This window comes from Scophthalmus maximus, chromosome 2 (assembly GCF_022379125.1).
Source record: "Scophthalmus maximus strain ysfricsl-2021 chromosome 2, ASM2237912v1, whole genome shotgun sequence".
Taxonomy (NCBI): Eukaryota; Metazoa; Chordata; class Actinopteri; order Pleuronectiformes; family Scophthalmidae; genus Scophthalmus; species Scophthalmus maximus.
Window position 1 is genome coordinate 1886538 of NC_061516.1, and position 23054 is coordinate 1909591.

General features: G+C 39.4%; 1 protein-coding gene across 34 annotated transcripts in view; it reads left to right on the forward strand.

Annotated features, from left to right (window-relative positions):
• The window catches only part of ank2b (ankyrin 2b, neuronal), a 162283-nt gene that overhangs the window by 73592 nt on the left and 65637 nt on the right, over window positions 1-23054 (forward strand). For 16 of the 34 annotated variants that reach the window (XM_035626260.2, XM_035626273.2, XM_035626276.2 and 13 more), the window contains exons 1-3: window positions 3229-3651; window positions 11457-11558; window positions 14976-15074. In XM_035626260.2, coding sequence (XP_035482153.2) covers window positions 3511-3651; window positions 11457-11558; window positions 14976-15074 — 342 coding nt within the window. In that variant the 5' untranslated portion in view covers window positions 3229-3510. Of the gene's footprint in view, window positions 1-3221; window positions 3652-11456; window positions 11559-14975; window positions 15075-23054 lie in introns of those variants that run through there. The other 18 variants (XM_035626289.2, XM_035626288.2, XM_047328879.1 and 15 more) reach the window with 7 other exon arrangements.

The window sequence follows — 23054 nt, forward strand, 5'->3', positions numbered from 1 at the left end:
AACATGTACGCTCCACTGTTTCTAATATGATTAGTGACCAGTTAACATGTATGCAGTCGCACCACATCACTAGTCAATCCAAAGAGGCAACTAGTTAACTAGTGAATGTTTTCGCCTTGACTTGTTAACATGTAGGTGGCACCCTGCAGCCATTAGTTGACTAGTTGCAGTTCCTCAGGGCAACATGTTAACTAGTGTGCAACATGCAAATGAAGTAGGCGGGATATGTACAAAATCCTGAGTCCTGATTGGTTTATACCTTCTATTTTGTACTGAAAAGCCAATAGGAAGCCTCAAATCCCTCTGTCTACACCTCATTAGAACTGTGTGCTACTAGTTAATTAGTAGACATTTTGGGCCGCAGTTGTTAACTAGTAAAGTCCAGAAACAGTCCAACTAGCGAACTTGTGAGTCTTTTGGCTTTTATTAGTTAACTAGTGGAGGCACCTGACGTCTGATATCAAGGATATAAAATATATGCTCAAAAGGCTTGCCATACATGTGTGCATACGTGCATGTATGCGATGAGGCTGTGAAACATGACTCCTTGCCACCCCACCACAGTTCAGATGACCTGATATTTTCATTGGAGAAGTAGGTCATTTTTCTCACCTTACATCTACAGCAGAAAACCTAACCCACTTTCTTTTACCCCTTTATTGCAGAAGGTCATATAGCCTAACCTGACTTGCTTGGATCATGTATTTTAAAATTGAACTTGATTGGTTGCTCAGGTTACTGATCAAATGGATGACCAGTTTACATTTTCTGAGTATGCACAGTATATGCTCATTGAGAACATGCATGTATATTATACCATTTTGTTGAATTGTATCTAATTATTAAAAGTTACACAAAATTACCAGCCATGTAACCTAATTTGTTAGCCCAATTGGAATTATTTATCAACTCTTTTAAACCCATAGCGCAGAACTCATAGTAATAATAATGTATTTTTTTAGATGGAAGTGAGGTTAAATTTGACAGCAGTTTTGCAGCTCTTAACTTAGTCAAATGGGTTTATTTCGAGGCAAAAAGCGTGTTATTATAGTTCATCATTCTGATTATTTTGCTTACTGATAATTTGGCCTTTGCCCGTCTTGACTATAGTGCAGTACTCTTAATAGGACTACTGAAGAAAGAAGTGAATACATACAGTTTGTGGAAAAACATATTAATGGATTAAGGTATAGTATGAATGAATGAATGGTAGGAACCTGTTGAAATTCTAAACTAATTTGAATCTGTTTTTTAATACCAAGAAGTGTTTTCAATCAAGAAAACGTTTGAACCCATTCAGTGTGTATTTCATTGCTCATTATTGTACATTACTCAGTTTTGGAGCTACTTTATGGATATGTTAAGATGGTTTCCAGTTGTTATCATGAAATGTCTTTCCTGTGATTTTGTCAGAAATGGTAACTGTGATGATCTAGTGCTTACTCAGTTTGTATTCATTCATTCATAGAAAACACCAATGCTGCTTTGTCATGTAGTTTCTGTGACTCTCTCAAGAATAATTTTTTCTCCCTACGCTTACATATTCAATGAATGAGAATTGTTTGGGTGATATTTTCAACAGTAAGAGCATTGTTTCAGTTTTGCAGAAGACTGCAAAGAGAATGGGGACATTTACCTCCCTGATGTCAATAGGCCAGGACACGCACATGCATATGGACCAAATACAAACAAACATCTAACCCTGGATGAAACAGACAGTGAAATGTGCAGTAGAAACAGTTGGAACCCAATGTCTGAAGCTTCTGTTATACAGCATACCATTAATTCTGATAGCCAATCAATTGCAGTGAAAAGGTCTGTGTGACTTTAATTTGCATTCAGTCCAGCAGAATCAATACAGCCCTGCTCTCGGCTACAGTCTGACACAGATCTGCATTAGCAAAACACGATGCCTGCTTCCATTAAACAGTCCCTGACATGAGGTGTAGTGATAACAAGACAAAAAGAAAAGTCACAGTGGGGGCTGGACTAATGCGAAAAACTATGTATACTGCTACCAGTCAGCAACAGGGGTCAACTAATATGATAACCACCTGTACCCATTATTATATTTGTAGATTTAAGTAGTCTTTAGCCTCTGTGGTGCAAATATATAAGACATTAATGCCGGATAGTGGCGAATATACAGGGTTTTCCTCGGTACTGTTTTTCAGGGCTTAGTTATCAGGAGGGGTGAAGACATTCAGGAGGTCAGATGGAAGCAGGTTATACTGCTTGTTATACTGCACCCCACGTGCTACAAACCCCACCCCCCTTTTTCACTGAAGTAAAACTCATATTTATGTCAACTTAACTCAGTCAAGTAGTGATATTGTCATTGCAGGCCAATAACAACAAGGTGAAATATTTATTCAGACTAGAAGCTACACTTTGAGACTTTTAACTTTTTGATTCAAAGCTGATACCATATATCATTCATTGTGTCAGTCATGTGGCAATAATTAAATAATACAAAAATATAATATGGTTTATGTTTTCCACTGAGAGACAAATGAGGAAAATGGGCCCTGGAATGGATCATGTCAAAAATGACTAAATCCTAAACACAATCTTTTTTCAAATGAGGTAGTTTCTAGTTTTCTCTTTCTGCAGCTTTTAACATTATACAAGTGTCCAAGATGAAGAATGATATTTCATGCTTAACCTTGAACCCTACACAAAGTGCTAAAAGTGAGCTAATATTAACAGATGCATCTCCATGACAACTATGCGAACTCCATCTGCTGACGAAAACCATGTTATATGCCCCGGGAAAAGCTTGTTAGTGCACCTATATCTTGACACAAAAATAAAATAATGAAAATATTTGCAATATGATAAATAAACAATTAAGATTGAATTCTAGAAAATACTTTCACCAAAATGGTTACTTTACTTGCTCAGTTTCTTAATTAAACATAAAAGTGAAAATATTTAACCATGGGCCAGGCCAATAAAATTACCTACTTCACCTCTGGGAGGGGTTTTCAATTTGAATTTTAGATGTCAGGAATCTTTTGGAGCACATGCTTAATTTGAAACCTTGCATATGAGCTGAAAATATTGGTCTCATATCAGTCCTTAGTGTCCGTGGTGGCCCCTCCCCTTTTCTGTTTTGGCATGCCGGCCTGTGCCGACCACCCTCTCCCCTCTCTCTCTCTCCATGCATAGCTAGGCTGGTGGGTGTAAAAATAGCAGGGATCGGAGGTGGTGGAGTTCGGGGGAGATGTTGGTCAATAGACAGGGAGTTGGAATTAGCAACTGTGAAGAGCTAGTACTGTGCTGCCAGTAGTAACAGGACACAAGCCCAGTCAAGTGGTTAATAGGGACGGAAGCTCTGCTGAGACTGAAGGGAAGGGAGGTCTGGCTTGGACTAAGGGGGTCACCTCCCCCGCATGGTAGCCAGTAAGGTTTTAAGGGGGAAGGTTGGGGAAGTGGATAATCAGGCTCATTAAATGCTCACTTAGATTCCTTCACGCTCTGATGGGATAGACCTGAATACCTTGCATCATGGGCAACACGGCCATGTGGAAGGTGTGCGGCTCAGACAAGGGCCTGAGGACAGCCGGGAGTCAGTCTGACCTGGACCAGAATCCTGCGTCAGACTACTACTGCGTGGAGCATTTTCCTGTGCAGCCTCCACTGACGGTGGTAAGAGCTTACACTGGCAGGTGCAGCCCAGACAGTGCAATTTCTGGCAACTTGGACACTCTTTTTTGAAAGTTATTTTAGGAATTTGTTGGATTTGAGTAACATTTTTTTAATTGAGAACTTTGATGCACTTGAAGTTGGTGTCAGGTGTTGCTTTAAAATCCTGAGTTATTTTATTTTGGTCACAAGTCTTGACGCAGTGTTCTGTGTAGCTGTCACTGGCGAGCTGCTCAACTGGCAGGCATTAGCTTCCTTTGCATAGAAGTGATACATTTCTCTGGTCTCAAAGAAAACTATATTCTACCGGTATAACTCATGAATCAGTACCGATTTGTACCTTGCAATACTGTAGGTGTAAATCTGACAAGTTACCAATGTTTAGGGCTTGAGCATCTTCAGAAGTGTTTTTTTATGGAAATGCTGTGCTATGGCAAGGAATGTTGTTCCCTCTCCACTCCCTTTGAAGGCCAGTGTGACATTTTTATTCCTAAAGTGTGTCTGCACAGTAGCATGTGGACTCTAGTGGCTAATTTGAAAAGCGGCGTAATGACTTAAGCAGCACGCCACTGCTGCTGTGCTGCAACTGGGAATATAAGGCAAAAAATATCACTCACTTAGCCTGCTGCTGAGTCTGTATGTCTTACCCTTCCTGTGGTATAAAAATATATGTCAGTGGGACAACAACATTTCTCAAGCTGGTTCTTGTCCTAAAGCCTTTTTTGAGATACTTGTTTCCTCATATCCTCCAATTATAAACTAGGCATTTAGCAGAATTCTAACACATAAATATATTTTGAGCAACTAGGGGAGCAGGGTCAGTTTTTTCAGTTTTCATTCAAAGAAGCTGTTATATCTGGTATCACAAGATTTGTTGTTCATAACTAAGCAAAAACATATGGACATGCCTCTTGTTTGGAAACTGTTATAAAAATGCATCTTAGCCAAGAGAACGATGTTGGCCATAACTACTGAAGCTACTGCTTTGGGTCAAATTGTAGGTTTTAAACACATGGGAATCAACCGTTTGGACATTACAAAGTCAAGTCAACACATTCTTGACAAACATATACACAAATACCATGGAAGTTTGCCTCGAGGAAGTCTATGGCATCCAGGTTGGGCTGCACTTTCCTGCCCTCCATCGCGCCAACACCTCCCATCTGGTTACATAGCAGCCACACTCATCCTACAAGTTTTACACCTTCATATCAGCTTCCTCAGTTTGATGGCTGGAATGTGTCCGGCTAACTTAGTGAATCCATGACCACTGTCCTTGCAGCTAGTATACTCACATAGTAGTCTTCCGTGGTGAAGTAGTGTACCGACTGTTGACACTATTAGTTCTGCCTCAGAGAACAGACAGGCTCCTGGAGGAGTTACATTTTGCCAAAGCAAAGTTCAATTCAGAATATACTCAAGGTCTTTTAGGTCTTAATCTCACCTTTATATTTATCTTACTGTCAAAAAGCTCTCATGTCGCATTCCAAGACGTTGAAAAAGTTGCAGTGCATATTTCACCTGCATCCATGTGAAGGTGGGAGGAGGCCGAGGCCTGTCAGCCTGTGGTGACCCATTGCAGAACAGGTTCCAGTTAAATATCTGATGGGATGAATAAGACAAGATGTGAAGAGAAAAGTAAGTGAAATCACAAAGCAGTGTGAGAAATGAAGCTGAGCTTCATCACTGAGGTGGTCAAACAGTGAGACTGTCTCTGAGCGAGGTAGTGTTTGTGTGTGCTTGTGACGAAGTCAAACATATCCACGTCCTTCACATAGTAATAACACTGTTACACTCACTGATTATTACAGTAATAAACTGCTATAGAGTTCAGGTTATGTTTATGATCATCACATTTGTTCGCTGGCTGTGAAATCAGTTGAGTTTGTTTATAGTATTCTGGACACTACTGCCTGTGTTATGTTTGTGCAACTTTGTGACACATCCCACACACCCTCTGTTTTTAGACATGATCTTTTCCAAAGAGCCCTACGTCTTGACCTATGACCGTTGACCCCTTCTCAAATAGTCATGTGCACCTCTAAAGTCCCTATATCCTCCTTTGTATGAGTTAAACAGCGGTGAATACAACTTGTAAATGTTGTTTTCCTTAGAATTGTAATTTTCACCCTGAGAAGTTAATACTTCAAATTATATGAAAAAGAAATATATTTAAATAGCTGTTCAGTGCAATACATATCATTTTTTAAAAATTGTAATGTTTCACATAATGTGATCTATTTCGGAACAGTATAGAAATGCATTATACAGAGTAATAAAGTAGTGTTGTCTCTTTCATAATATTCTGTACATAATGTTTATGTACTAAACTAACATTAACAGCCTACATAAATAATGTAGCTATATGGAGAGGTTTATGAAACCACTACGTGAATGTTTCTCCCTCATGTATTTAGTTCTAAATTTAGCTGAAACAAATAATCCTCCAGGTTCTGCACTGATTGACTTGCTAACAGGTCCACAGCGTCAGTTGTGATTGGCTTAAAGCAGTCCTCCAAGGGCTGGTGCCGCCGTATGCAGGTCAGGTGACATTGATCGTCATAGTAATCAAGGCAATGAAATCACAGGGAATGTGAATGTATCAAGACTGACTATCGTTCCAGTTATGTCAGTTTGAGGATTATGAACTCCAATCAGGTATTTGTAGACTATTTATAAATTTATATGATTTATATCACTCTGGGGTAGGGCAGCAGGATGATGAAGTGGCCAATGCTATTGCCTCACAGAAAAGAGGTCTGGGTTCAAACTTGACTCCCCGGGCCCCCAGAGACATCTGTGTGGCGTTGGATGGATGGACGGAAATGTCCTTCAAGAAGAAAAATGTTGATTTAATTTGCATAAATGCATCTCATTGACCTTTGAAATTATTTAGTCAGACAACTGTTTTCATGGTTAAACTTTGACATATTCAAAAAGTCCCTAGGACTTCTGAGCAAACTGTTTTACTTGTAAGGCTTGGGCTGTTGAGATGCTCTGGAAGCTCTGGAAAAAAAGGCTAGTAAGGTGCTCTTGAGTTTAGTTTTTTTTGTCTTGTTTAAGCATTTGTGCAAAGAGCGGTTGCCTATGAAAACATGATTCAATCTAATAATCAAAACAAATCTTAAAGGGATAGTTCAGTGATTTTGAAGTGGGGTTGTATAAGGTACTTATGCATAGTTAACATGTTACCTAATAGAGAGTCAAACAGCTGATTTGCGGAGTGATACGCTGGTGTAGTAATACATGGCCGAAGTACGCTTGAAAAAAAAAATCTGGGATATTTTTTTTAGGAAAGCTTTCAAAAATGTGGCGAAAAATACGTTTTTCGGTGGTTCCATCTGCTCCATTAGGACTCTGAAAATCACTGAACTATCCCTCTAATGAAGGTGTGAGCAGTAGTTAGATCCCTTCTAACAATTAAATCTTACATATGAGTGACACACTAATGCCCTTCTAGACAGTGCCAAACGAAACAATGCCTCTCATATGTTTGTCTGTGCTCACTTAGCTAGCTCTGCTGACAGACAGAAAGCTATGTTGTCATGGCTACCTCCAGAGAGGGCATGCAGTGCTTGTCTCCGTGGTAACTGGGAGGGGAGAGGATGCTCCCAGCCTCCATGGGCACCTATCTCTTACAGTGTGTGATTGTGTGTGTGTGTGTGTGAGTTAGGGACGGTTCAGGGGACGGTTGTGTATTATTGATGCCGCTCCTCACACTCAACAGATGACGACAGTGACGTTGTAAATTAATGTTTGATGTAAATGTGTTGGCAGAGGAGCTTCAGGACGGTGCTTTGTCACGCTTGGCAAGTCTTGAAGTAATAATGTGTTCTAGACACAAGCAGGAACAGCCTGCAACAGGGCTCATATGAGACGATTATATGTGGAAATATTTAATATATGATGTTGATTTATCACGCCTATTTTGTATTTCACTTATTCTGACTCCATTCTGAAGTGTTCCTTTCTAGCTGTGGCAAACGACCTTCATGCTTCAAAAGTTCCGTTATTTACTTTTAGAATAATTTCTTGCCAACTCAACAGAACACGACCTTCATATACTGCACTGCACATTTATCAAAGAGTGACAAACAGACAAAGCTGCTTATAACCAGGAGTTATACAACTTTTTCTGTAGGAGCTCACTGCCACAATTCTCTCTTTCTTTCTAAAGTTTAGTCATTTGTTTTCCCCATTTAAAAAGCTCCACTTGTCTTATTGGTCGAAGTGTCACTATAGCAACCTGTCAGTCACGAAAGGATGATTAAGGCAATGTCTTGCAAAATATGACTCTACAGCTCTGAGGAGGATGTGAGGGTATCGTCAGACAGACTTGATTGTGGTAATGGCTGCATTGTGCAGTGCCCCTGGAAAACAATGCTTACTCTGTGAGAGGCTGCATGACATTTGCAGTGTAGAATTTTCTGTTTTACTGTGAGTTTTTTTTGTTTGTCTGTTTTTCATGATGTAATAGATGAATTCATGTCTAAGAAGACAAAATTGCAGACGAAGAGGTTGGACAGACAGTTAGGAACAAATTGAATTACATATATGACTAAATTAAATTACAAATTATACAGATACACATGTATCATTATACATCAAAAACTGATTTAAAATATATACGATGCAACAATATATTAGAATTCATGAGAGAATTGTGTAACTACATGTGTTAAAGAAATCCTGTTGCTGTGATGTGTGGGCTATAGTATATTTATATAAAGGTAAAGAAGTAAATAATTAGTACAACATACATACAGTACTGCTTTATTTCAGTTTATAGTGTTATGTAATGTTAAATGGACTTTATTTATGTAGCGCTTTTCTAGTCATATAGACCACTCAAAGCGCTTTACAGGACAACTCACATTCACCCATTCACACAGCGCTGCTATTCACAGTGCAATTTTTTCTACCACATTCTTACACTGCTGGAAGAACCAGAACAAGCATTGAGGGTTAAGTGTCTTGCCCAAGGACACATCGTCATGCGGCCTGGGGTGAGCTACTTTACCTCTACATCACCCACGATGTATAATGTTTCTGCAGTATAATATATTTACACCCACTCAACAGTAATGGCACACATGGAATATTTATGTTCATAAATAATAATGATATAGTATATAATATTAATGTACGATAATAATGACATAATGCTAATATACTATCATATAATGATATAAGCAATATAATGCAATTTTTAAATAGAGTAGGGTCAGATGTATTACTACCTCTTGTACTTTATATCTGCTAACTTTTCCACCACAACTAGCACTACATTGAATAGTTTGTTAATTAGGAAATAGGTATGTAAAAAAAAAGGTTAAGTTATGAAAACTGTAATTATGAATTACATATAACATTCTACTGGGACAGTAGAAAAATATGCTGACAGAACACAATACCAGCTCTGTAAATATATCAATAAAAAGTAAAAGTTTGCCAAAATCATGGGGTTTATCAGGCAAATGCACAAAAGTGTGTGTAATTTTAAGTTCCTGAGAGAAAAATACAAATATACAACCCATTCTTGTCTGACACCAGGGCGCATGTGATAAAATACCTGCCTTTCTGTGGAACTGATACATGTCAGTCCCGGTACATTGAACAGCATTTTTGTCCTGACGGTTAATAGTTTTGTGGTGCCGAGACGCTGTAGTCTACTTTAGAGTTGTGTTCTTTCAGTGCAAGGGATCAGGCCCTTCATTTTGATCATTAAAGTAACACTCTGACATTTTGGAAAGTCTTTCTTTGAGCTGTGTAACCCACAAGTCAGATAAGAAGACTGAGATCAGGTTTGTTTCTCTGCACGTAGCACAGACACAAGGACCTGTTCATCCTTGCTTAGCACAATGACTTGAATCAGGTCAAACAGCTTGCCTAACTTCATCAAAACTAAACGTAACTAATGAAAAAGTTCTGATGCTGATGCCATTTAAGGAGCAAGGTTGGAACAGCAAAAGGACTAAGTAGGGAACTGCCAGGGTCTAACGGTTCATATTACATTGTGGTCAGTCAGTGCCCCCAAATCATTTTTGCTCCAGGGCCCCCATACCAGATAAAAGATGAATGCTAATCAGGTACCATTTTCGCCACTGTTTTAATTTTCAATAAGGACCCCATGGATGCAATTCTTTCTTTCTTTCTTTACTTTTCTTTAATGTAAATCTACAAAAGTTTCCAAAAGCTGCGTGGGCTTTTTAGGTGATTCTGCCGGTGCTGCAGAAAGCTCCAGCAGTGTGAGTGTGACTGTGATGCATTGAAGTTCTCTGCAGCAACTGGAAAGCTGTATTGTATTGTTGTATGTGCCTGAAGTGTAGAAATCAGTGCCGCAGTGTCAGCGCTCGTTTTGAACATCATCAGTGCGGCATCCTTTTCTCTGATCTCTGACAAAATGAGGGCAGGTTTACAAGTGATGAAGGTTAAGGCAGGGCTTAAAACATGACCTTTGTAGCCAATGAGAGACAAAAAACATCTGCTGAAGTATTTTGGTATCTGACCTCTGACCTCTCTGTAGCGCAGTCTGACTGAAGTAAAAATAAGCATCACCCAGTGTTTTTCCACAGCAAGAGCAGACAGCTGAGAGCTTTGAGCAAGCTGTATATAAGCCAGGTTTTAGCGTTAGTGAAGGCACCAAGATGAAAATGCTGAATCATTCTGCCTCCTTACAGTCCTGGTCGGTTTCCAACTTCAGCTCCCTTGGCACCCAAACACAGACAAGGAGACATTGCCTTTCCCAACAAGAGACATACACATTATTGTATGTCTCTTGTGCACCATTACTGTGCACCTGGAAAAAGGTTTAATCATAGATGCACCATTTTTGCAGATAATATGTCAATATTCTTCTCAATGTCACTTTAAGAAAAGATTGATCGTCATTATGTCCATTATTGTTCACTTAACATAAGACCTAGTGAAGGTCATTTTGATAAAGGCTTCAAGTTAAAGGTTGTTGGTCAACTTACCAAGCAAAAAATTATTAATCTTTATAGAAAATGCTGTTGGTACAAACTGCAAGTTAGAAAAATAAGCAATGAATGGTCTGTTACTGTATATTTTAGACCAGGAAAACTGATATCTTTTTAGACCAAAGCCTTACAAGTAATTTTGGTAACCCAGTGAAGACGTTTCACTAATGGAGTGATATGTTCAGATTTGTAAGGCATGATATGCCTGATATTTCTGTCTTTCCTCTGATTAACTGCAAGATATTTTGTGTCACCCAGACTTTGATATCTTTCAAATTTCTGATTGAACAGCGTGAATCTAAAGTGCTCGTGCTATCAGGAGAAACTCTTATGTAGAGTTGTGTATCATCTGCATTGCTATGTAGTTAGGTTTTTATGTTGATTGATCAAAGCTGAAGTATATGAATATGAAAGAGGTCCAAGAATGGATCTTTTGTGGGACGTCGTACAGTGTACGACGTGTCATAATTACTTGAGGTGATATCAACATGAGAAAGAATAAAATTCTGCATCAACAGTAGGATCTGTAACAATGGAGCGTAGTAAATGACTAATTATTTGCTGGGGTCAAGGTTCTAGTTGTGTGCGTTACCTTTAGACATGTGAACAGACTTAATTAGATATTTAGATATTTATAACTGTTAACTTTCAGAAAACACGCTTCTCTTTTGCATTTGTTTTCAAATAAGTTTTTGCTTGGTCAAAATCTGACTTATATAATTATAACTGAGATATAAGAAATAAAGGAAAAGAATGACTCATTCAGGCACAGTGTGGTACTATTACATTTTTCTATTCTAAAATGTATTTCATCTCTGTCTCTTCTAGTCGGACAGTAACACCAGTTTCCTGCGAGCAGCGAGGGCAGGGAACATTGACAAGGTTTTGGAATATCTGAAAGGGGGAGTGGACATCAGCACCAGCAATCAGGTAAGAGATAAACAACATAACATGCATCGTTCACAACACCCACTCACATCTCATTTACATACTTACATAATTAATTACAGAACATTTCCTTGAGTGTTAGTACTAATGTAACTCGGGAAAAAAGTCTTGCTGACCCACTGTAACTCTGCACAAAGATGGTGGAAATCCTGGGTGGCTCATTCGTCTCACATCATTAGATCATTCAGATGTGGAACATTTGGCATAATAGGTTGACAAACGTGAATGCTATTTTCGAAAGCTCATAATTTCAATAAATTCTTTAACATACCACAGAATTCATTATTGTAATTTCTAATGTACTAATTTTGCCCCCCTCCAATCCAATCTGTGCACATACACACACACAAACATTATTATTATTAATATTATCTTTATGATTATTATATATAACATGTCTATTTCCATAGGGGAGGAGGTTTCTTTATTTAGTTCTAGTCATTATCTAGTCTCCTATTAGCCCATTGACATTCCAGCCATTGTAAGCAACCTTGTGCTGGCAACGGCCACAATGAGGACTCCAGTAAACAAAAGTCACATGGGGTGGAAATGTATCATTTGCTGTTGTGTCTGTGTTGCTTGGAGACATCTTTGTTATCATTTGATGTGCCCTGATCGCTTGTGCCCTTGAAGATATTTTGGGTGCCTGTTTATATGTCTTTCTCAAAGCTGTGTTAATCCCACTCACACAAACAGTACACTTTAAGCTAACTTTTGAAAGGCTGACCAAAAAACACAACATGAATGTGGAAACAATCAGCAATGCCCAGACACCAGATCTCAGGTAGAATGTCTAGAGAGTCTTTGTGGTTGTTAAAAAGTGACCTAAAATAGTATTTTTCATGTAAGATATTAAATATTTAGGGCCCGAGCTCCAACAGCCTGGAGGCTGGCGAAGGCCCTATTGTAATCGCAATGATTATTGTTACTCTTGTAACGACTTAACTTTTGGAGGCCTAAACATGCTCAGATTTTTATGAAACTTTGCCAAAAATTCAGACTCGACAAAAAATTCCGTCTTTAATGGTGTTCGCGAATAAGCGAGGCAAAATGGTTTTACAGCGCCCCCTAAAGAAAAGCCCCTAGACTGTGTTAATCCGACATGTACAAGTTTGGGAGGCAGAAGTGTCCTGTCTTGACCTACAAAAAAGCCTATTGTAACCATTTCATACTTTAACAAACTCCTCCAACAAATTTCACACAAGCGACTTCAAATTTCGTGTGTCATCTCAAAACCTATGGGATCAAACGATACTCAAAGCTTGAGTGTCTGGCAAAGGGTGTGGCCGTGAAGGTGTGTAAAATTTTGATGTTTTGCCGTGAAACAGGAAGTTGCTCTTAATCAAAGGTACATCTGAACCAAACTTCTCAGGCATGATAACGGTCCCACCCTCAACACATCTACATGTCATTATTGACTGAACGCCATAGCGCTACCTGGAAGTGACATGTTTTATACTTTTATGTCCTCTCTGTTACAGGTTGACCAGATCCACCTCAAATTTGCTCAGAAAAGCTCAAACAATTTGTTGATGTCATGTAGAAAAATCAGTGTTGTTTCATGGAGGTGCCGTCATGAAACATCAAACTGTCATAACTCGATCATATATGATCATATCTTCACCAAATTTCTCAGAAATGATAACAGTCCTGACTTCATCACATTTACAGGTCAATATTGAACCATGAAATAGCACCACCTACTGGCAAGAGGAAGTTACAAGTTTTGTACTATTATGTCCTCTGCCTTGCAATTTCACCAGATCCACCTCAAATTTGGTCTGCTTAGTTGTGAGACGTTGATGATGTTATGTCATGAAAGTTTTGATGATGTAATGAATGCTGTTGCCATGGCGATGCATTGTTTGCCATGGTAACAGCCAAGACATGAAAACAAGACATTACTAAAAGTGCTGTGCTTTTATTAATGTCTTGTTTATGTTTTGTAAGGTGTCCTTGGGTGTCTTGAAAGACGCCGACAAATAAAGTATTATTATTATTATTATTATTATCAAATACGAATATGTGTTTTAGGGACTTGGGATGCGTAGGAGCTCACGATATTTGGAAGGCATCCCGACAGTGGCAATTCCTGATGTCCCAAAATAAATTTAAGCAATATTCAGTCAAAATGGCTCAATAGCACCCCCTGCAACATTTCAAAGTCACGACCCCCACCTTTAAATTTGATGTAGATGAACCAAATTTAGTAGGCACATGTATCATGTGATGACCTACAAAAAAGCCTCTGGGTGGCATTAGCTTTGCCCACCGAAAGTTGGCCATTTTGCATTAAGTGTGCAAATTTGGGCTCCTTTATGACTAATTGAAGAGGTCGTTCTTTAACGAACTCCTCCTAAGTGGTTAATCAGATCCACCTCCAACTTGGCCAACTTATAGAAAGGTCCTTACTGATTTAAAGATAATCAAGGTTTTAGTGTAAGTTGAGAGGCGTGGCTGTGGGGATGCCTGATTCCCCATGAAACAGGAAGATGGTTTTTAAGGGGTTAGGTATGTTTCAACACGCACGAAACTTGGCACACACATTACAAACAATGGATAGTTTAATCTGATATGGATTTTGGGCTTGTGTATTGCAAAATGGCTCCATAGCGCCCCCTACAAATTTTCAGAAATTACCGTTTCACCTACATGTATGAAATTTCAGGGTCAAATGTATCACCTCCAGCCTTGAAAAAGGGTCCATGTTGCCATGACCTGAACACAACAGAAAGTTGGCAATTTTCAATTGAAGTCACAGGGAAGTGAAATCTCTACATGCCAAGTTACGACAGACCCCGACGTTGCATGTGAAAGGGCCCGCACACAGCTGCTTGCAGCTTTAATTTACATTGGATTCATCACCTTCATCAACAAAAAAGATGTGAATGTGAGTGTGAATGTTTTGTTTGGCTCACATCAGCCCTGCGGACATGTCCCGGATGTATTCCGCTTCTTGCACAATGTCAGCTGGGATTACAGTAGATCCTACCCCCCCGCAACCCTGAATGGAGAAGTGAAATAGCTACTGAATAGTCAACAGGTAGTGTTGTTTGTTTGATCTGACGACACACACACACACACACACACACACAAACACACACGCACACAAACACAAACTATTTATGACATCATACCCAGGACTGGCTCTGCCCCATAACAACATAACATAGCACACCATCTAACCCAACATTGATAGCCAGCTTTGATATTTCACTCCTTCAGGGCATTTCAGTCCTTTAGGGCAGCCGCTCACATGATCAAATGATGGGAGCAGAGAAATAAAGGGCTCAGATTGTTATGGACCTGGAGGAGAAGGTAAACCCTTCTCTTTCCATTTGGATCTGTCCTCATACTTTTTGGGGCTAACGTACCTATCCTCCCTGTTTTTTTTCCCAGAATGGTCTTAATGCACTGCACCTGGCAGCCAAGGAGGGCCATGTGGACCTGGTCCAGGAGCTGCTGGACAGAGGTGCAGCAGTGGATTCATCCACAAAGGTAAGATACAGTATTTTTCCCACTGATCAAACCATTGCTCCTTAAAACCGTATTACCATGATACGGGTGATACTAAAGAAAACTGTCTGATCTCCAGAGTGGTCTTTACACTGATGAATAAAATAAAGTCTGGTGATTCAATTGGAATTGCTTTCACTCCAAACTGTCACTGATTAAAAGGCTACTGTGACCATGCTTTTAATGGATGAGACACCATCAGAGAGTTCACTGTTTGTCAAGCTAACATAAAGCGAAAGCGAAGATTTGGAATAAATAGCCATCAGTCAAACAGTTGTCTAAGATTAAGTATAGGTGCAAGAATCTGTAAAAAGGTTATAAAGTGCAGTATATTTCATATGTTGCACTGTAAAATTAGTATAAAATTTGTCAGTGCTTCTCAGGCTAGATGCTGAGAAGGCCTTTGATAGGGTCGATTGGACCTTTTTAGAACAGACTCTCAGCTATATGGGCTTTAATGATACATTTTGTAAAGTGGATTAAAATATTATATAAAAATCCTAGATCTAGACTAAGGGCAAATAGACATTGCTCAGAATTCTTACCTCTGGGACGTGGCACACGCCAGGGAGATGCCCTATCACTATCCTTGTTCGCACTCAACGTTGAACCGCTGGCTGAATTAATAAGAGCTAACCCCCTCATAAAGGGGATATCTGATGAAGGAAATGAGCAACACAAACTAGAACTTTTCGCAGATTATATTTTACTTATATCTTTTTTCTCTCTCTCCTAGTGTATCTCCAGAGCTACAGGATCTAAACCCATTATTATTATTATTAGGGCCCGAGCTCCACTGACTAAGTCAGAGTGAGGACCTATTGTAATTGAGTGAATTATTATTATTATTATCATTATTATTCTACCAAATAAACAACTACAGTATGTTTAGCGCCTTGAGACAATGTATGTTGTGATTTGGCGCTATACAAATAAAGTTGAGTTGAATTGAATTGAATTATTCTTAGAAAACCCAATTACCTCTGTACCAGCCCTAATCCAGAGTCTAAATGAGTATATTGCTGTCAGGCTTCAAGGTTAATACAATAAATCGGAAGCCATGATGATAGTCGGGGATTGGCCCTCCCAATTGTATGACTTGGTCTATTTTAAAAGATCTAAGCAGGGATTCAGATGTCTTGGGGTTATTCTTACGCATAAAATTACACAACTGTTTCCCACAAACTATAATAAATTAATTCGAGAAATTAAAAGTGATCTGACGAAATGGAATGTGCTGCCATTATCACTTTTCGTTAGGATAGTCAGTGAGAATGATTATTCTACCAAGTATTCTTTTCTTGTTTCAGTCCCTTCCCACTGTAGTACCAAATTCCACATTTAAATTCCCCTTCCAGTCAAAAAAAATACTTCTTCTGTTTTTGTCCTCTAAAATGGCTGACATTGACTATAGGGACTTGTATCTGAGCAAATTGTGTCACTATAGAGGTGTTTTCACATTCCTCTCCTGGAAGAGGAGATTTCTGTGCACCTTTCTGAAATTTCAAAGCCAAATGAAATGTAGGCAACAGGGCTCCAGACTGCGAGACTTCCATTTCTTTTTCCCGAAGGAACGAGTCTGCCAGTATATGCAAGAGGAAATTTGGAAACCTCAAACTCTACTATTGGGCAGCGTGGCGTGGCTTGTCAAGGATTTGGGGACTGGGTGGATGTCTATCTAACGAAATTTCCTACCAGTAATAACATTATCTAATTTTCAATTTCTTAGTCAACAGGCACTGAAAAAAATTAACATTGTATGGATCAAACATACAATGAAGGTCTGGTCGGCAATCCAAAAGCAATTAAAGGGCGATGTACCTTCATCACGGGCTATGACAATAGCAGGAAATACAGATTTTATCCCATCCATGTGTGACAATGCCTATAAAACGTGGACGGAGAGTGGGTTGAAACAACAGCCAACCAAAGTCAGGCACACACACAGGCACATACGCACACACAATAATCGCCAGCAACGTTTTGCCTCAAACTCCATTAAAATCCCAAAATTGAAAAACATGACACGCCGTTACAGTTCACTGGAAGGCGTAGGGCGATGGTACTTTGTCCCGCCCACTACAATAGCAAAATATGACTGGCTGATTTACCCATCACTAACTAAATGAACACACAAGCATCTGGACTTCTGACCCGATCATGAAGTCCTAACCAATGAGTGAGTGAGCTGCACCCGTTTCTTCTGCCTAGAGACAACAACAACTAAATCTGTTTACATAAGATGGACAATGGGAGCTTGAGTTGAATGCAATAGTGGATGATGATGCCTGGGAAAGCATATGTTCAAGATGTCACAGAGGAGTTTGCGAGCCAGCTATGGAAAGAATTTAACTGTGAGGTGAAGATGAGATTCTTCAGGACCCAGCTGGTAGCTTGTGTTTTTTTAAATACAACTCTAAAAACAACTGTTGGAGAAACTGTGGCATGGTTGGACTGTCTGTAAATAGGAACATTTTGGAAAAAACATCAAAGGAGAAATCAAGAAAATTCTGGAATTGGACATACCTCTGGACCCATAAATGCTCCTATCAGCAATATCACCTGAACTCCTACAACGGATCAGCGCTATGTACTGCATATCTTGTTGATGGTTCCAAGAAAAATAATCATGATTAACTGGATGAAGCCTGGCCATCCCATAGCTCAATGGTTACAAAAGGTCAAGAATGTATACATGGTGGAATACTTGACTTCACAGCTGCAACTGAAAATGCCCATCTTTAAAAGGAGATGGGCTCCAGTTATAGGTTACCTTAATCAGGAACACTGTACTTAATCATTTCTATGTAAAGTTTGTTTTTTCTAGTCCGTAAGTGGGTGTATATTTGTACATTCCATCCCTCCGCTGTGTTTCTATAACTCTATACATGTATGTTCAGTGTGGCCCAGTCTGAAGGTAGTTTGCACTGTTATGTTGATTGTTATGTTGATTGCCTGTTATTGTACAATTCTGGCAATAAAGTTCTAAAAAAGAAAAAAAATCTTGTGAGAGTCTTACAACGTTGTTGTGCATTGGTTTGGGCTAATTTGGTTAACAGCAATAATTCATAGTTATCAAAGATAATTTTGAATTATTAAAATCAATAGAGCTTATTAATCAATGTTGTGTTTTTATCAAGTATCTTTTTATTGAGCAGTTGTTTTCCACATATATTACACTTACATGATCAGTGCTAATTTTCATTTACAAGGTGTTCACAGTTGTGCCTGTAGCATTGGAGTCCTTGGAAAGTTATATACAGGAATAGGCACAGAGGTATTATCTAAACACAGCAAAAAACAAGATAGAACACCGGACATTTCAGATACAAAAATAAATAAACCATAAGTAAATAATTGCATTAATTTAAAATAAAATAGCACAGTTAAATAAAGTAACAATAACCAAATTACCTTCTTTTCCCCTTTCCCATCTCCCTCCCCCTGCAGAGGCCCTTACTTGCTGTGCTGTGTTTAGTCTTTTGTATGTCTCAGCTATGCCAAGAATAATAAGGTGTGAAGGAGGGTTGCCACCGAAGTTTGGCATTTATCACACACAGAAGACACCTCTGGATATATGTTATGTAGTTTTTCCTTAGAGTAGTGGAGTCTGTGTATAATTTTAAATTGGATCAGACAATGTCTTGCATTATTGGAGCAAGTATGTATATTCTTAAGGCTCTCTTCCCATAGATTATCTGAAATTGGTTTGCCAAATTCCTCCTCCCACTTGGATTTACAAATTTGAGATGAAGGGGAGTTTATTGATAATAAAGTATTGTAGATGTGGGTTACTAACTTATTTTTATTGGGTGATAATTTTAGGCAGTCATCTACCGGTGATTGTGTCTCGGTCTCAAGACCTGCTAAGTGTTTTCATATGTAGTCCCTGATTTGTAGATAGTGGAAGAAGTTGTTACTCTCCAATCTATATTTCCTCTGAAGCTGTGTAAAGGAAGCAAAGACACCTTCTATATATAAGTCTACAATACAATGGATGCCTGTTCTGCTCCATGTAGAGAAGACTCCATCAAGGTTAGAGGGGACAAAGGTGGGGTTCTTAGCAATAGGTAGAGCTAGGGTTTAAGATTAAAATGAGACTTTATTTGTTTCCAAGTGCGAATTAAGTTGTGTATAATAGGGCTGTTATTATATAATAGTTTATTAGTCTTAGTAGGGGCTTATAGGATTGCACCTATGGAGTACGGATAGCACCATCCTCCTGCTCCATCTTTAGCCAGTTAGGCGGTTGCGCTGAAGTATCCAGCCAGAAGGTGAAAGTCTTAATCGCCGAGGCCCAATGATAGAGCACAATATTTGGAAGGGCTAATCCTCCGTCAAGCTTTGGCCTGCAGAGATGCTTTTTGCCTATCCTATGGGGTTTGTGTCCCCTAGAAAGGGGACTATTAAAGAGTCTAAGTCTTTAAAAGATTTTTTTTTTTTGAAAAATAGGGACGTTCTGAAATAAGTATAATATTTGTGGTAGAAAAATCATTTTTATGGCATTGATTCTCTCAATTAAAGAGATTGGGAGAGTTTCCCAGAATGATAATCTCAGTTTTAGTTTTTCTATTAAGGGCGGAAAGTTCGCTTGGAAGAGCGAGGAGTAATGTTTTGTGACTTCAATACCTAAATAGGTGATATTTTCTACAGAGATTTTAAATGGAAAATGATCCAGGCGTGCTAGATTCTCCATATGGACTGGCACCCGAACACTTTTGGTCCAATTGATTCTGTAACCTGAGAAGGTTCCGAATAGATCGATTTTGTTTAGGAGTGTCAGAATAGAAATTTGTGGCTGCGTTATATACAGGAGGATGTCATCCGCATACAACGATATCTTTTTGGTTGTGTCATTAGTAGTATAGCCATGTATCTGAGGATCCAGTCTTATATTTTGGGCTAGAGGTTTGATAGCCAGTGCGAAGATTAAAGGGGATAGGGGGCACCCCTGTCTTGTCCCCCTGCGTAAGCTAAAGGGGGAGGATATTGTCTTGTTTGTGAGTATTTGAGCTGTAGGATTTTTAAAAATGAGTTTAATCAGCGATAGGAATTTATCCCCAAGGTTAAACCTAGTGAGAGTTTCAAATAAGTATTGCCACTCAATCTGGTCAAATCCCTTCTCGGAATCAAGTGAGAGTATGACGAGGTCAGTGGGTGCTCCTGTCTTAGTGTACATGATGTTAAAAAGTTGTCTAAGGTTAAAGGTAGAGTTCCTATGTGGTATAAAACCTGTCTGGTCTGTATGGACTAGTTTTCCAGTATAGGGTTCAGCCTGCTGGCCAGTATCCTGGCAAATAATTCTCCATCGACATTGAGGAGCGAGATGGGACGGTAGGCGCCTACTTCCTGCGGGTCCTTCCCTTTCTTGTGAATTACTATAATCACAGCCTCAGTTAATGTAGGTGGTAAACTATCGTTTATCTGGGCATGTTTATATAATTTTAATAAGTAGGGGGATAGGTTTTGGCTAAAGGTCTTGTATAACTCCCCTGGGAGATAATCGGGACCAGGTGATTTATTACTTTTCAGTGAGGCGATGGCGTTTCGAACCTCTGTGATGTTAAGTTCGTAATTCAGGGTTTCGCAGTCTAGGGTTTCGCAAAGTATTTTTGCTTGGCATAAAGGAATGCTTTACTAATTTTTGCTGACAGGATTTTGTTGTATTTGTATTTTAGTGTTGCTATATTCCCGTGTAGAGCAATAGAGGCTGATTGCGCATTTTCTTTGTCTAATAGTTTGATTCGTGTTTCTAGTTCCTTTAATCTGGCCTTGTTTTCTTTTCTCTTCGAGGCTTCAAAATAGATTATACAGCCTCTTATGAAGGCCTTGAATGCTTCCCAAAGGATGGAGAGAGAGGTCCCAGGAATGTCATTCATTTCAAAGTATAGGGAAATTAGCGTTTTTAGGTATTCCCAAAATTTTTTTACAGTGAGTAAATGAGGATTAAGTCTCCAAGCGCTGTGCGGTTTATCTATCTGATCTAGACGAAATGAAAAGGTGAAGGGGCTGTGGTCCAAGATCACAATACTCTGATATGTAGCATTCACTGTAAATAGTGCAAGTTTGGCGTAGTTTATCCTGCTATAGGAGTTGTGGACAGGTGAATAGAATGAATAGTCCCTACCTGAAGGATTCATTGTTCTCCATATGTCCAGGATGTTTGCGTTATTGGTGAATGTTCAAAAATTCACTTGAGGAGTTTCTTGAAAGTCTCCTTGTGGAGGATCTATCAAGATATGCATCTAAAACGGTATTAAAATCTTAAAGATTGCCGTGTTGGCGGCATATATATTCACTAAGGTGAGGGAAATGTTGTGGATTTCTCCAATTACTATAATGTAACGACCTTCTCTGTCTGCAATTGTTTTTTTCTGTAGAAATGGCACGTTTTTTGTTATTAGAATGGCTGCGCCACTCGCTTTGGTTGAAAAGGTTGCGTGGTATATCTCCTCTATCCACCTCGTTCATCACCTGCCGTGTGAGCAATTTTTCAAGTGGGTCTCTTGCAGAAACAAGATATTTGAGGCCAGTGATTTTAAATTGGCCAGAACTTTCCTTCTCTTAACTGGGTTATTCACTCCGTGTGCATTCCAGCTAGAAAACGTGAGACCTTTCTCCCCGCTAGTATTGTTATTTGCACTATCTTGCATCAGCAATGTTTAACCAGTATAGTATTTGTAGTATCACTAACACCAGCGTGTAGAATCCGAGTGAGTGCTCTTGTCCCTCCCGCCTCCCCACCCCAGCCCACCCCACATTTTCCACCCAAGGGTAATCCAGGTCCCATATAAACAAAACAGAAAACAGAAAAATAAACTACTCTGACCGACTCTAAGTGAGTGCGGTGCGAGCCTTCTTAAGGAAGCAAGTGAAATGAACTAATAACTCAGGTCACTTCCCCACAGCTTCTGTTGGCCTGTTGCTAACTTCTAACTTTGGTCCCATAGCTTGGTAACTCGAAGATGTGAGTGGTATTGGTAAAAATAGGAGAAAATAACATATAAGAACATTAAGATGTATACATGCATACGCACACATGCACACACACATATATATGCACACATACATACACGCACGCACATACATATCTACGCATATATTAAACAAGGAGCAGATATTTTAAATGGATAAACAAAAGATGAACTCAGTTGTGCCAACCAGAGATCTAACGTTAATATTCACCTTAGGCAGACAGACGGATTAACGTAACCAGAACACAAAACAGAACCAATTCTGCATCTTACACTAATGAATAAATGGATATATAGGCTAGAAATGAAATAGCTCCCAAGTATTAACAATACGAACATCAGCCTTTAGGAGGTAAATATGTGTCGTGTGCATTGGTCAACAATGCACCAACTGTGCATGTGTGTATCTGTGCAGTCAGTGCAGCGCCAGAAGTCAGCAGCTGGCATTAGCACACAACTACCGTAGTTTGAGTTTCTTATTTCCCCCCACACTCATACTCACAGAGTTAATTGTGTGTCACAGTCGATCTTGACACTGAAAGACGTTTTGCATATTCCTCAGCTTTTTAGGGGTCTATGAACGAAGTCTGTGTACCATTGTGGGTCACCAGGAGTCTTGCTGGATAGAGTAGACCACATCTGACACTGGGCTAGCGTCTTAGTAGCTCCCTTGTGTGATTGAACAGCGCCCTCCGCTTAGCCACAGCGGGCGGGTAATCAGGGAAAATTTGGATCCTCTTGCCGTCATAGAAGAGCTGTTTCGCCGCCGTAGCCTTGCGTAAGATGTCCTCCAATACATGAAAGTAGTGTATCCTCAGAACATAAGGCCTGGGCTCTGTCAATGAGAGGTTTCTTATCCAGGGATAGCATGTCTCGTAGTAGCCCGGCAATGAAGTCCCTTGGTCTGGGTCCCTCTATCCCCTTCGGTATTCCGATGATCCTGATGTTATGTCTCCGCGAGCGCCCCTCCAAGTCTTCACATCATCCG